Source organism: Atta cephalotes (genome assembly GCF_000143395.1).
Source record: "Atta cephalotes unplaced genomic scaffold scaffold00007, whole genome shotgun sequence".
NCBI classification, from domain to species: Eukaryota; Metazoa; Arthropoda; class Insecta; order Hymenoptera; family Formicidae; genus Atta; species Atta cephalotes.
Window position 1 is genome coordinate 3,986,695 of NW_012130071.1, and position 16,406 is coordinate 4,003,100.

The 16,406-nt window shown below is 32.1% G+C and overlaps 1 protein-coding gene across 1 annotated transcript in view; it reads left to right on the forward strand.

The window, feature by feature from the left end:
* LOC105626996 (lachesin-like) overlaps positions 1–16,406 on the forward strand; it is a 48,186-nt gene that overhangs the window by 18,776 nt on the left and 13,004 nt on the right. The window contains exon 4 of the mRNA XM_012208278.1: positions 12,965–13,048. Coding sequence (XP_012063668.1) covers positions 12,965–13,048 — 84 coding nt within the window. The remainder of the gene's footprint in view (positions 1–12,964; positions 13,049–16,406) is intronic.

A 16,406-nucleotide genomic window follows, 5' to 3' on the forward strand; every position in this document is an offset into this window, starting at 1 on the left:
GCCGATTAAAATTTAAATTTTAGTATACATTTACTAAATTAAAATTTTCTGCATTTCAATTTTCCTTCAACATCGGCACGAACTTTCCAGACAACTCAATATTTCCTAAATTTTAAATATTTCAGCAAAGCCATTCTTTTCATGAAAAAATAGATGTTTTCCTCGTTTTCGAGTAATGCAAATTTTCATTAAATCATTTATTTATGGTACCTTGTATAAATAACAGAATTGATGTTTGTAGATAATAGAATACAAAGATAATACAAAGATAATACAATAGAAAGGTGATGTAGGCTATAAATAAATACATACGCTGATCACATGTGAGAAAGATGATCAACCTGAAGATCAAAGTATGAAAAGGTCAATTGACCTGTCAACATTGCTCGAATAAGATTGTCTATTTGTAACTCTGGAAACATAAATATACTCGAATTATTGAATTTATGCTTAATTGACATTGTGTTTGAGCCTATCTTTCCTTTTTCTCTACACTTGTAAATATGATTGAAAACTTTGTTTTTTTTTTTTTGAGATTATTTGACAATGCTGCTTTCGTATTATACTTATGAAAAGAAATTTCGCTAAAATATCTAAAAATTTAGATACATATAAATACAGATTTGAAAATAATTTTGTTAAATTACTCTGGTTGAAGTAATATTTTCGCAATGAAATTATTTACAGATTTTAAAATGCTTATCAGCATCAGAATATCAAGATCAATCAAATTCCAGAGGATGGTTTCTTCGCTTTAAAGAAATGTTTCTCTAGATGAAGATGCCTATACAACAATATAATTGAATTGCTTGTTAACTTAATTAGTGATATTACTATTCTAGTTCTGTGACACACATTCTACTACAAGGCATTAGTAATAAATCAGAAATCAGAGGCCAGAAATTGATCAATAAGAATCAATTATTCTTCTTACATTTGACAGTGATTGGTCAATATTTAACTTCTGACTTATTACTAATGGCTTATTCTAGAATGACCATTAGAATCACGTTTCAAGACTGAAAATAAGTTTGGCATGCAATTTGAGGAATTGGATGTAGTATAGATATAGAATATAGATTCACATAGAATTATTTCAGTACTAAAGATCTAAGTACTAAAGAATTGACCATTTAAGACCTTCTTATTCGTTGTGTAGCCACATATACAGTCTTATAAGACACTTGGTATTTTTATTAAATTATCAAAATAATTACATAGAAATTCAAGCATAAATATACTGTAAAGTATAGTTTTAAACATTCTAGCATCCTGCTTGAACATTCTACATAATTATTTTGACAGTTCAATAAAATTTAATTTCAAATATGTGTCTAAATTTTTAGATACTTCAGCAAAACCGTTTTTTCTACACGGAAAAAACAATTTACTGAACTATCCAAAAATTTAGGTAAGACACAGGTGTGAAAATAACTTTATTGATCATCAAACCATCAAAATCATTATATAATAGGAAACTCAAACATAATGAACATGATGATACTGTCAAAAGTTTTGATATTTTAGCAACCAGAGTTTTTGAACGTCCTATATAATCTAATAAACTTATTTTCAGATCTATATTTAACTAAATTTTAGATACTCCAGCAAAACTGTTCTTTTCATGTCATCGATTTACTGACAGAGTTACTGATAACCGACGTATTGCATAAATTAACTGATTCCAACGAAAGTTTTTCCAACAGCGCGGCGTATGCTTCAATTACGAACTTTCTGCCATTCGTTCGAATCAAGAGCGACGTCCATTTCGTTTCTAGTCTCGCACCTCACACTCGTCGCGGTGTTAATACCGACCAGCGAGTAAATCTAACGAGGCACAAGTTTCGCGAGCGATCGCGGGCATGTGAAAGCGACGACATCGCGGCAATGGTAGTGGAAGTATCGTTAGGAAGTTCCTGCGAGAACGCTTCTAATAGCAGTTCGGCGCCGTTTTAGAAACGCTTGATGCCACGGAAGGAATGCTCGGAATTTAGTTAGGCGCGGAAACGGTGGTCTATTCGCCGCGTCGAACATTTTCGGTAGTTACACTCCTCCTTCGCTCATCTAACTGAAATGATTAAATCGATTTTAAAATTCTTTAAAAAAAAAAGACTAGATTTACTAAACGTATTTTTTCCAACACAAAAAAGATTTAAAATACAAAATAAATAATTAAAATTCGTCGTAAATTCTTATTTTTCTATGATTCTTTAATATTATAGACATAAAAACTTAAATGAATAAAAAGTTGTTTATATTTTTTCATATTACACCTGTGTGTTTTCTGATTTCGATACTGAATGTTGATCTCGATACTTTGCCTCGATGTTGTAAGCCTGGATACGTATAATCCTTGTTTGAAATTAACCGTGGTAAACCAACAAACTCGGTGAAATAACTAATTGGGACGGCCCTATCGACTGTATTCAGATCGATAAAACATGGAAACCGGTTTGTCAGCGAACGAAAGGTCATACGATTTCGATGAGATAAATTCGCTTATCACATTATGTATATTTTGTTATATATTTTATAATATCTGATAATGTTATATGCATACGTTATATAAATATGTTACGAAGATTTCATTTAGTGCGTTTGGGCATAATCTATATTCTGTATCATTGAATGAAATATAACGATATTCTATTGCATTAAGTTTCAGTTATAAATTATACTAGATTTATTTTAATTTTAATATGAAAAATGTGCATTTTATTGATCCGATAAAAATATGATAAGTTTGATATCAACTTTTATTTGAAGACGATGTAGGATAAAATAAATTCAACGAAATAAAATATAATATTACTACGAGAAATTATATTATCAATAAAATATATTCTATAAAACGATGGTAATATGCGTAAATAAATATTCTACGCTGTTCTATAATCGATTTTTAGGAAACGCGACTTCTCGTATTCTTGCCTGAACTTAACTTCGCAAAGGATAACCGTTTTCCAATAGAGATTTAGTTTCATAAAATAACCAACGAATGTGAATCGTATCTTTAGTGTTTTTTATTTTTAGAATAAAGAAAAATTGTTTCGCGCGTCATAATCGATCTCTCAAATCAATTAAAAAAGAAGAAAAATTAAATCTTTCTAAGAACATGTACAATATTTGCCTGTACAATCCAACGAATGTTCTGACAATTTTTTAACGTCATCTTGAATACTTTTGTGACTCAGATAAACAAGGACAAAGAATTTGTCAACGTAACGCCAATATCGTTGATCTTTTTTGCATCGTGGTGAACACCGTGAAAATCGGTGGCGATAAGTTGCCGAACTGCGAGTGAAACAATTAATCGAGTGAACTCGCTGCCAGTGATGCCCGCATCGATAAAGTGCCAAGATGCGCTCGAGTTAATCGATAGTTACTCAGTTACAATCGGACCGCGTCCCACTTGGCTCACGCAATTAATCATCCCGGCCTCAGTTTGCTAACTATCATTAACATAATCCATTGATGTAATACGCGCGATCGTATTCACATTAGAACATAGGAAATCAGGAATGTATTTCGAGCGCTACATTGCCCCATTAAACCTTCATTTGTAACGCAAAAAAAAGCTTTCTTTCATTAAAAATTATTGTCTTTCGAATCAGGATACATCCTGAAGTAATTCTTAAAAGAATTTAAAATTCTGAAGTTTGGGATTTAAATTTAATCATTGTACGGAAAAAAAAGTTTTTGGTCGCTGCTAATTCTGATTAGCTGAAATTGCATTAGCTATGAAGTTTGCTAATACATACAAGGGATTTGCTGCTGTATTTAATATAAGGACGTGATAGCAAAATATGTGTGTTTATTATAGTCAATTTATTTAGCAACATAAAGTTGTCATAATTATCGGATATATCCGTGTAAAAGAAAATTGTCTCTATCACAGCTAAATATGTTTTGTTAAAAACTCTACTTGCTATCAAATTGTCTACTACATAAAAAACGTTTGCTGCAATAATCAATACATCGACATAATAGCAAAATGCTTGTCTTACAATGATAATATTTAGACCTTACAGCTAATGAAAATTAGACCTCAGATATGATTGATTATCTATATTACTGAATTTAGCTGCTACACCTAATTTTTAGCTGTGACAGCTAATCTTCTTTTTCTGTGCAGTAAAGAAATATTGATCGAATAATAATATCCTCCATTTCTACCAATGTAGATTAACTTTAATCTCGGTTTAATTTATTCCTTAGCCTTGTCTAATTCTTAGATTTAGAAAAGATAAAAATAAAAAGTAAGTTAAACAAAGATTAAAGTTTAAATCTACTATTTGTAGAAAAGGGCATAAATGAGTTCCGAAAGCACATAATCTACCACAAACGTTAACACAATAGTCGATAAATGTAATCTTGGTTTAATAATCGAGTTTGCTGGTTTATTGATCTATTCACGATAAACATCGCGTATCATTACTGTATTCATGTTTCCGATGAAACTTTCGAGCGACGTGAACGAGGAAGCAAGAGACCGAACGAGAGAGAGAGAGAACGAAGCTCAGAAGAGAGAAATCTAAAGCGGAGGCAGCGACAATCGCTGCAGGTCTCGTTTACACATCTCGATACTTTCCGCCTATAATCGTCGTCGGTGACGCGCGATAGGAAACCACAGGAGTATTAACCGCCTGCCGTCTAGCTGACGTCGAGTATTAGCTGCTGCCGACATAACAATCTGTACAAGTATCGAAGGCATTTCGCCTACCGCGTGCACGCGGCAGACTCGCGCATACTTAACGGGAGTCCGGGAACTTAACGAGCCGTCCTAGTCAGTTCGGTACCCGTTTATGAACCTGCCTGAAGTAGCGCTTAAATCCTCCTCTCTATCTACCGTTTCGAGTTACGGCTGCGCATATAGCCTTATCAGAAAAGGATTGGAATATTAAGTCGCGTTTAATGACTATTATATTATATACGCAATTAGCATAGTAATCACCGATAAGGAAACAAAGAAAATGCCTTTAGCTCCATTCCGCGTCAATTTTTAAAATGGTTGATTGTTGAAAAATAGCTAAAGGTTAATAAATGAACCAAGATCGTTATACAAATACTTTTGAATCTATAGTGTTAAATTTAATCTGATTTAAAACAATGAATAAATTTGACACTATAGTTTTAATATAAAATAAGAATATATTGAATAGAAGCAGTGGCAACATAAATTAGATTAAGTTTGACACTACAGATTTAACGCACGCAAAAAAATATTTTGCTATTTTCCGGGTATAATTATTATCGCTGTTTTTTGTATCTGGTTTTTTATATATAACGCACGCAAAAAAATATTTTGTTGCTCCAGTTATAATTATTATCGCTATTTTTTGCATCTGGTTTTTTGTATCTATCAAAAAACAATGTAGGTTTGCAAGGAAATTTAAGTCTATATAATAAAATATGACTGCTAAATATGAATCATCGTCACAGTCTGATTGAACGTTACAGAGAGATTTTCTTGATAAATTTGACAAATCGTTCTAATATAATTCTATCTTCTTTATCTCTATTGATTAGGTATAACATATCCAATATCGTAACACTTACTAATCATTTATTCATTTTAGCCGATTTTTCGTATCTCAATAATTTTTCGCTGTAGCTGCAAGATCATTCTTTTCAGAGCAGTAAAAAGAACAGTTTTACTGAAGTATCTAAATATTTAGCCAGATCTAAAAATAATTTTATTAGATCATTAAAATAATTATGTATTAGAACGCTTAAATTGGTTGCTAGAATGTCAGAAATTTTTACCACATTATTCATAATGCATCCTAAATCTTCTCTTTAAATAACATCGTTCTCATATTATCGTAATTTTCGTTTGTAATTTATTGGCTAAAAAAGACTAAATACGTGTAAACATCCTTATGTATATTAATGGAAAAACTGGTTTTAATTCTTACTATCTTGATGTTTTAATAAACTAGTTTTGAAAATTAGACTTAATTATTTGTTCATGCGTTGATCTCTCTACCACTTTTATTATTTTGCTTTGCAATCTTTGATTGCAAATTGATTGATTGGAAATTGACATTTTATTTTCAACATGTTTGAGATTCTTATATATATGTAATTATTTCCGATGATCCGACAAAATTATTTTCAGATCTACATCTAGCAAAATTAAATAATATTTAACAAAATCGTACTTTATTTACATTTTTCCCAATGGTATACAAATTTACTTAAATTAAACAACGCAATGAGTGCTTTTTATTAGATGATACAAATTAACATAAGTATCGTTTTGTTACTCATTAAATATCAAGAAAGATAGAATGTTTGTGTCGATTTAAAACACCAAATGGAAAGACCCAATCCAAACAACACCACGACAACGAGCAAATCTTTAAAATTAGTACTCTTCTCTTTAAATGCACGACATTACACAGTTAGATGGCAATTAGTCGCGTAAAAATTACGAGCTTTACGAGCGAAAAGCTGTAGAGATTTTTCTCGCGGTACGAAAGACGCTTAACGAGCCACTTTAGTTAACGCGCGCCAGTCCTCGCTCGTCCCTCTCGGATAACATTTGCGTTGTCTTATGCGAGACCGGAGTCGACACCGCGATTGTCTGGTTGCTTTAAAGTAACACCTCATCCGCCTCTTGCTGGCAAAGTGATACGGCACGAGACGCCGCGCCGCTGGAAAGTCGAGATCTAATTTTCCGACATTTCGGATTGAATTCGTGCGAACCCCGCCCCTGCCAGCTGGAGTTTCTCTCTTTTCGCGAGGAAGAAGGCTGTAATCTTAAATAGTGCGCGGAGCGTAACATAGCGATGGCTGCTGGTGAGACAGCGGCAGGTGCTTGCTCTCCGATCTCTCTTGTCGTTCTTACTTTACGAGGCACTAAGCTAAATAACGAACGCTCTGTGAGCAACATCGTTGAATGCTCCGGCCAATCGTTCGAGGATTTCTCACGAAAGGAATGAATATACAATAAAAAGTAAGCGTGAGAAAAGAGGGACTAGAGACAGAATATGCAAATAAAAAATTGATTTCTTGGAAGTACAATAAATCTTTAGAGAATGAAATTATTTTGCATTAAGATACTGCACATTTTGCTCCGCAATCGAATGTATCTCCTAACTGGTTATATTCTGTAATTATTATTATCTTATTATTTATCAGTAAATGATATCTCCGTTTCTTCAACTTCGCTCTCATATTGCGTTGTGTTTTTGCCTATCTCACGTTTCTCTTTGCTTTCTGACAATGAGACGAACATGGCTCGCCGCAAGCGGTCAAGCTATAGTGATTTTGCCAGGGCATTTCTCGGTTAAATCCGGAAAGAAAGTCGACATATAGAACTAAGTGAAATGTGCGACAGAAATTGTAATGGAAAATATTATATTATAAATATATTATATTATAATTAAATTTTTTTTAACTATATTTTTTATATATTTAGATATTTCCGTTATCATTTTATAATATTAAAATTATGATATATATAATTTAAAAAAAGACTTCCTTCAAACATCCTTCAAATATATTAAAAATTAATTCAGATAACAAAAAGTCCAAATCGAGTCTTTTTAAAATAAGTATCTTTATCTGTACGTCTTGCATCTCGTTTTGCAGACATGTGTTTTGCGTAGAAGAGTCAAATTTTTCTCTCATGCATTCATCAGATCGTTAAAGCTTACCCATACAGCACACTAACATTGAATCAATATCTCTTGATTTATAATCAATATCTCTTGAGTGATTGCGAACATTGCAGTAACATCGTGAAATGTAGATTCAATGTTGAAGAAATTATAGAAACTTCTAATGTCCATTGAATTGCAATATCTGTGAGAGAAACAAAAAATGTTTCTTAATTAATTCAATTTTATTATTAAAATAAGTATTATTGATTAACATCATATTCCAGAAAACACACGACAAAATTATATTTAAAAAAACTTCCTTCTCATTTGGGAATTAATTTTCTTATGGTCTACTTTCCTTCACTCCCATCCAATCTTATACGCCATCCAACCATGTTTAACCTCAGCAATCATACGGGAACTGCAACTTCGATGATTTACGAACACTGAATGTTAGTGGATGTATAATTGTGACATAAATATATAGAAAGGCCACGAGTCGACATCGCGTATCAGATCGATCAACATAAACAATACCATTTTGTGCACGCGGCCGATTCTCGCATAAACAGGTACCGTCTAGAAATGAATCTCGTTAAAAGATCAATTTAGAATAAGTGATTTAAATTTTCTATTACATGACATTATATTTTTGTTCATTTTTTACAAAATAAATTTCGATATATAATTTATTCAATGTCGTTTCAATTGCAGCAACATTAACAATCAATGTGAAAAATCAATAAAAATTCAACTTGTGGTTCAATTTTATTTAATATTGTTTCAACGTTGCAGCATTAACAATCAATGTAGAAGAACTAATATAAAAAAATACAACATTGATAAAACATTGACTTCAACATGCAACATTGCAACATCTCAGCAACATTCTTTCAACTTCTTTCTTTTCTATATAAGTTGATGACCGACGAGAGATAAATTGCCTTCTAAGTAGCTCAATGTTTCCTCCATAAAAGCTTTTCCGTTTCAGATCATTCCTCTTTCGTCTTTCTTCATTCTGCATATGCATATACATATATCAACACACAGTTAAAACATGACTTTCGTCCTCCGCAAAGGATGCCGTCTCGCCTCTCGTAACTATATTTCCTCGCTCGTTGCCGAATACGGCGGCACCCTTCGCGCGTCGCTTATAATTCCGACTGCGTGTCTGATAAAATTTACGTGTATGGAGAGGCGTCGGCTTGCAAGTCGGCATGTGTGTCGTCTTTCCTGAAATTTCGCGTCACTTCTTCAAAGCCATCTACATAATTCTCAACGCGACGGAAACGCACTGATTTAGTCGAGTAATTGAATAGTACCTCACGAAAATATTACGTGTATGACCCTCATGAATGTTTTATTGCCCTAGCAACGATTTCAGAATAAATCATGGATTTTGTCCGTTTAATATTTATTCTGCTCTAGTTAAAATTAATTACGATTGAATTAACTAATGCTTCAGTTATACGCACAACTGTGATCATTTTTTAAACAATATATAACATAATTATATTATTACACTGCAAATGTTTAATTAAGATAAATCATAATTTTCATTACCGACTTTTATTAAGCATAATCACATTTGTGAAATTAATGTCGCATTGAATGATATTGATTAAAGTACAGCGCAATAATATTTTTTTATATGCGTTACCCCTTCCAGCACAACAAATTAGTATAAACATTAAGAAAAACATAACTGCTCGCTTTATTCGTTTACTACTAACTATTACTAAACAATGTGTGGTTTCTCAATTATACTACAAGCCTGATTATGTTGAATGGAACTGTGCGCGTACATATGGGTTAATAATGATCCTGTGGTTCGAATCTGGCTAACGAGCGATAATGAGTTTCCACGAACGTGTTCTTTGCGAATAGGTTTACCGTATGATGCATTTTGTAAACCGAAATAATTCTGTACATTATTCATAATGTACAGAATGTACGTCATGCGTAAAATATCTATTTTTTTGTTTTTTATTTTATTTCCGTATCTTGCTAAATATTTAAAGAGCAACGGTAACTCAATTCCTAGAGTTTAAGTAACATTTTGTTATTTTTAACTTCTATATGTATCAAAATGTAAATCAATCCATTACTGTAGTTAGTTTCAGAGTAAACAACGTTCATATTAATGCATGTTCTTGAGTTCAATAGTTTAACTCCATTGTTTTAGTTAAATTGACGACATATTGAAATAGTGGCGACCTACATAAATAATTAAAAATAACTCAAATTGGGTATAATTTGACATTATGAATTTAACAGTGTACTTTTATTTTTATATTGTATTAACACATTTCCAAGAGGTAAACCGCTGAGGTACACCGCATTACAAATATTCGGGACATTACTGGGTATTATTTAAGAGAATTGTGTATTATAATAAGCGGTATGAGGTTATGCATTACTGGGATGTTACTAAAACATTAATAGTAAAGTTCTATATTAATAAAAGTAGCGCAAAAATCCGCCATATTGGACTAATTATCATACTACACACTAATCATACTAATCATATATGCCATACTAATCATACAATAATACTAAGCGCTTATTGAACTACAGATTAGATCCAAAATGGCGGTCAAAATAGCCAATAGGAAAGTTGTCGGCATTTCGACAAATCAAAGAAATGCGCTACTTTTATTAATATAGAGCTTCAATTATTAGAACGTTAATGGGCATTACTAGAGCATTAATGAACTTAATTAGTAGGCATAAAATTTGGGCATCATTAGGCATTATTTGGGCATCATTAGGCATTAGTAGGTATTAGTGTATATAATTTTGGTCAGCGGTTTACTTGCACAGTTCCATTTAAATTGTATCATTAATGATTATTGCAAGCACGAAATTTATTTATGAGTTTGTGTTATCAATCAAATTAATTTTCTATGTGTGTCAGAATAACACAATTTCTCGAGAGGGAAAAAAATAGGTTTCATAGATAAGAATCACTTCGCTGAATCGCTTCATGCAATTTGCAATTCTAAAAGCAGATTGACCGATCAATGAAATTTCACCGATTCATTCACCGAATCGCGGCGCAGATTGATACAGTTATTTGCAGGCGCATAATAATTAATTTACGGCGCGCGGATGTGGAGGAAGGGAGTTTCATAATTCAGTGGCGACACGTACGAGTTTACGCGCTCGGGCACGTGTCTCGCCGCTCTCGTCATCGTCGTCGTCACGTTAGGTGGTAGGTACGCAGTTTGCATTCGTCGGGACTGTTTCTCGAGCGGCACGGCGCGGTGCAGCGGCGGCTTGCCAGACAACTCGGTTATAACGATTGAAGTTTCGTCGTGGCGTGGATTACATCCTCGTAATTGCGCGCACACCTCGCGTCTTATGCTAGAACGGAGAAAGCGGCATCGTACGCGAGAGGGACTTCCTTTAAATCGAGGAAGTGAAACGAGAATTGAGGGGAAGTACGACGGGGGATATAGTGGAGCAGAGGAGACAGGACGGGGAAGAGGTCTTTGCACTCGTACTGATGTCTTGTGACGTACGACCACCGACAAAAGTCCCCGCAGACATTCGAGGAGGTTGATCCACCTCCTCGATTCTGCCGCGCGCTCTATGCTGTCTTCACTCGCTCGCAGGAATTATAACGCGATAGCGCTGATAAACGTCAAATACGAAGCATTTTGTTGAAACGAATTGTTTTACATTCTGCTACTTCTGTTTTAAATTTGCCGTACAGCATTTTAAACATCAATCTGGTTATTTCTAAACAATAAGTCATGAAAATTATTAACACACAGCGTACATTGAGAAAAAAATTATCAAATTTTAATAAATATTTGTTTCAAAATACGAAATATTTACTAAATGTAAACATTTTTTTTTATTTAAGCATAGCATTTTCATTTTTAAGTAAATATTTTGTTAGTATTATTGAAACAAATATTTATTAAAACACTCAACAAATTTTTTTTTAGTGTAGTTTAAACTTATGTCTCAGCATCTTAAAATCGAAAGTCATTCAGACATGACTTGTCAGAGTTATAAATAAATACTTACTCGATGATTTAAGGATTATATTATTAAGAACTATTTATTATTATAAAAGTGTATCTAATTCTCTCTCTTTTAATTGCATTGAAAATTATATATATATTCATATTAATAATAAATAAATACATGAAAAAACACTAATCAATATATGATATCCGATATCAAAAACGGTTTTCCTTCTTATTATATTTAATATACGAATTAAACAAATTTGAACGTGTGACTCACGTATGAATATAACTCACATGATTGTTAGGCTTCGCGGAAGGCAATAATGATTGCGCCGACTGTTAGTTATGATGTTTGGCGCTACCATGTGTCGTTAATTAACGAAACCCATGACATACACCGGCATCCGTACTGACAACGGCAGCAGGTTGCACGGCCATAATATGTTACCGGCGTCGAGCTAAAGTATATAGAGCGAGATGTTTGTGAGATTTAGGGACGCGTTATTCGCTACCTTATGGCTCTGTACTTTGTAGTCTACTTTAATTTATGAAAAGCAGGAAAAAACCGACAAATAATTTGCCTCCGCGAATTGCTTGTTACGTTCAGAATCGTATCTAATGAATTGGTGACATTATGATTTTGTTTTCCAGTTTTGTAATTATTTAATTCATCTCAAGAAGTCTGAGAATTTTTGTTCTCATTAATTCCACAATTTTATTTTGTGTCTATCTACTGCGAATAAAAATTGGTTATCTCAATACTATTTTCACAGAAGCATTGTGGGTCGCGACAAGGGAAATAAAGCGAGCTATATGTCATTGTTCTGATTCGCTTGTTGCTATCAACGCCGCATATCGGATGAATCACATTTGCGATGTCGTGTTATTGTATAATGGAAAAAATATACTTTCCGCAACAAAGAACGTGTTACGATTTTGCAGGGAATATTTTACGTTTCATGTTAGAAATATAATTACTACCTTGACCGTGCGCGTCTCACGTTTCCTCTTCTGTCATTATCGTAAATTTCATATACGTTAACATTAAAATGTACTGTAGCTAGTTGTAAAAAGCTTACCGTAAAAAGGTCGCGTAATATTCAGACATAGACAGCTTCATTTGTATTATTCAGTATTATGCGCAATCTGTAACAAAAAAATTATTATTATGTATTTATATTAAGTATAATCTGAATTTTTAGACATAATAATTGAATAAAAGAATAGAAAAAAAATAGAATTACAATTATAGCTACAATTACTATCTATAAAATGAAATAATACTATTAATAAAACAAACTTCAATTTACTATTATTTGCTGAATTTAAATCGTGCTATTTAAATATTAAACGCTGATCTATTTTTTCCAGACAGGTATGCTGTCTATTGTTGTGCCACCTGATTTCGATCCTGAAGCTACATCAAGTGATATGATGGTGGGCGAAGGCGGCCAGGTAAATATCTCCCTTTATTTTAATTATATTCTATTTTACCTATAATTTTAATTCTCAAATATCAAAAACATTATTAATAACAATTTAATTATTAATAACAATTTAAGAACTGCAATCTTTAGTCATAAGAAATAGCATTTCTCTTACATTGCTATTTTTTCACATGAAATGATATTGAATTTTGTTGGATTATCAAAATAATTTTTAGTTAAAGTTTAATGCTTGCTATCATATTTACGATGTACCTTAGGAACAAATTCATTGCGTTTTTATTACATTATCTGAAAATGCTCAATCCAAAAAGTCGAAACATGTAATAACTAATGTACCTTTTCGAATTTAAATAATGTAATATATATTTCTATGTTTCAACTTTTTACATTCAGAGTTGTTAATATTTACTCTCGTATACTTTTTATAATCTTTGTATTGTATTTTAAAATGAGAGTCCTATATTCTTTATTATATGATTTCAAAATAATTTTGTTGGAAAACTGATTATTACAATATCAAAATCCATTGCAGCGTTATTTATCATTTTTTAATTATCAATATAATTATTTTAGTAATCCAACAAAAAACTGTTTTCGAATCTGTATGTAAAGTCCAGTAAAATTTTAGATCTTACAGGAAAATTCTTTTTTCCTTATAAAATACGACGATTAAATTCCTTTCGATCGAAATTAATTTTCGTCTCAATCCCGACGATTCTATCTGCGTGTAGAAATAAATTTGCGAATAAATATGCCAGAGGAAAGGCGCTACGCGCGACTAGGCCAGGGGGGGTCGTTAAATAATTTACTCTACACAGAAGCCGTCATGAATAAACGACGGTTTATAGCTTACAAATGTGCTGATTTACGTGTGTAGTAAATTATCAGACCAACGTTATATTCCGCGTGATTCATGTCGGAGAAATCTATATTCGAAAATGGCACGAGTGTGCAACGGCTTGTGTCTGAATCTACAAATAACCTGCAACTTCATCGTCATTAATAACGCCTTAATTACGAAATTATTAATAAATCAAATTTATCGAGAAGTTTCTGACGAAATATTGATATCGAATTAAAAGTATGAGCAACTTCGAATATACTTGCCTTCTATCTGTACACTAACGTATATAAATTGGATATCGTATTTAGAAATATGTTGACATTTCAATTAATATGAAAAATAATTATAATGGTGAAGCGCACTTCATAATGTTATTGCGATTTTGTAACTGCAACACCTGTTGCAAGTACTATTTCAACATTACATTCACCAAATAATAAAACCAACCCGCAATTATTATTAAATACCTTTTTATTATTAATAACTTTAATTGTAGTTTTATTATCTCACGCATTTTCGAGCTGAGAAAGGCGAGCTATTTCAATGATTAAAATCTATTAATTTTGCAACGAAAAGAAAGTATAATCGTACATTTTTATGTAATAGATCTTCAGCCTAATCGCTCATAAGTAATTCATTTAATCCGACAATTTTTTACGCGTAATTGTGAGAGTGTAATCTGGTACACGCGTGTTATGGTCGATCTTGACGTTCGTGCCGGATGCTGTAAGTAAGCCATCAGAGAAAATAAGTGACCTGTTGCTCACAATTCATATTCCGTGGCAGTCGCGCAATTTGTGCGAATACCTCATCTCATCCTCGCGTTTTTCCGCGCGCATGGCCGACGGTGTCGCTCGGCTAAAGAATATTACGCTTCCCTTGGAACGTCTGACAGGACGCTTTTACGAAGACGCGACAGCTCCGCGAAGTCACTATCATGGACCATTTTAAACTTTGAAATTATACCGCGCATTGCGAGTCCCCCTATTATAAGCTACCACAGTTGGTATAGTGAAAATTGTACAACTGTCAGTTTGATAAGTTACTTTTTATCTCTTTTGACGAGTTTGTCGAGACACATTTTTAAGTATCGCATCGTATTATTTTTGTTATAACAGAATTGTGTGCTGTAATATATCTGATGGATATCATTTATGTACTTAGACAATTGCATAATCAAAAGTTTCAGCTTTCTTGAAATGATGAAATTTAATTCTTTACTCGTTTCTATAAAATCATTTATGAACGTAATAATAAGCCATATCATAGAAGCGATTAGTTTGTATTTATTGAAATTTCTTTTATACAATGTAAAATCATAGAATATATTTTTAATGATGGATTTTTTTTAGCTAATTTGAGATAAATTTCTCGTTAACAAACATATCGAGACAAGGGAATGAAAAAGAAGAATTTTTTATGTATTAAACTTAAAGTCAAACAGATAACAAATCTACATTCTTCAGTTTAACTTCGAGTAGAGTTTATCCTGAGAAAATTTTAATTCGAAGCGTAGCCACAAAAATAAATAATTCAAAAGATTAAAAAGTTGCAGTAAGTGCAAATCTTCCCTGACATTTTCATTAAGACAAATTTATTAAAGAACTCTGTTATTAAGGATTGATTAGTGATTATTTTAAGATACTTTATATATGTATAATACAGGGTGACCATTAGAATGTTGAAAGTATATATCCGTTATATTTTTTTTTCTTCAGTTTAAAGTTATTTCTCAGTTGAGAGTCGGGTATTTGACTCATCAATTTTATTTGAGCCGTCGTATAAGGTTGAATATCAGCATGAACGTATATCTCATTAAGTTTCTATAATAGAGGCAAAAATTATACAGAAGCATATCATCAAGATTTCATCAGTAAATATATATTGAGAGAAATGTTAATAAAAACTTTCTGACTTTTTTATTTAAAAATTGTGTTGCTCTAATGATTATTCTCACCAAATTTTGATTAGAGCAATTTTAACGAAAAGATAAGAAGAAAGTTTTTGTTAGTCACATAACAAAATGATTAAACGTACTGAAACACATTTCTCTCAGTGTAAAGTTAAAAGAGTTTCAAGCAAAAGTACTCTTACTCTTAAAGTGTCAAATTCTAATTTTATAAAACTTTGTACAATAATAATTAATGAACTTTGTGTACATACTTTTACATCGGATCTAAATAACTGTATATTTAAAATATTAATGAACAATATTGGAAGAAATATTTCAACGTGTAAAACAATTTTGTTTAAGAAGTTGAATAACGTTTATCTCAAAAGCCATTAAGGCTTAATAACTTTAATAAAAACGACAGCAAATTCAAAATAATCGTTTAAAAAATTAAATTTTCATTGATTTACCGTGTTAGATAAAGTTAATAAAAAATTGAAATTTTAATCGAGATTCTGGTTTGTGTTTATCCGTTTTCTAATGGTGGAACCGAATCTATCGAGTTAAATAAATAATTTTCTCAGACCATAACTGTTGTTATTAACGGCGGCATCTCTCGTGTGTTCGCCA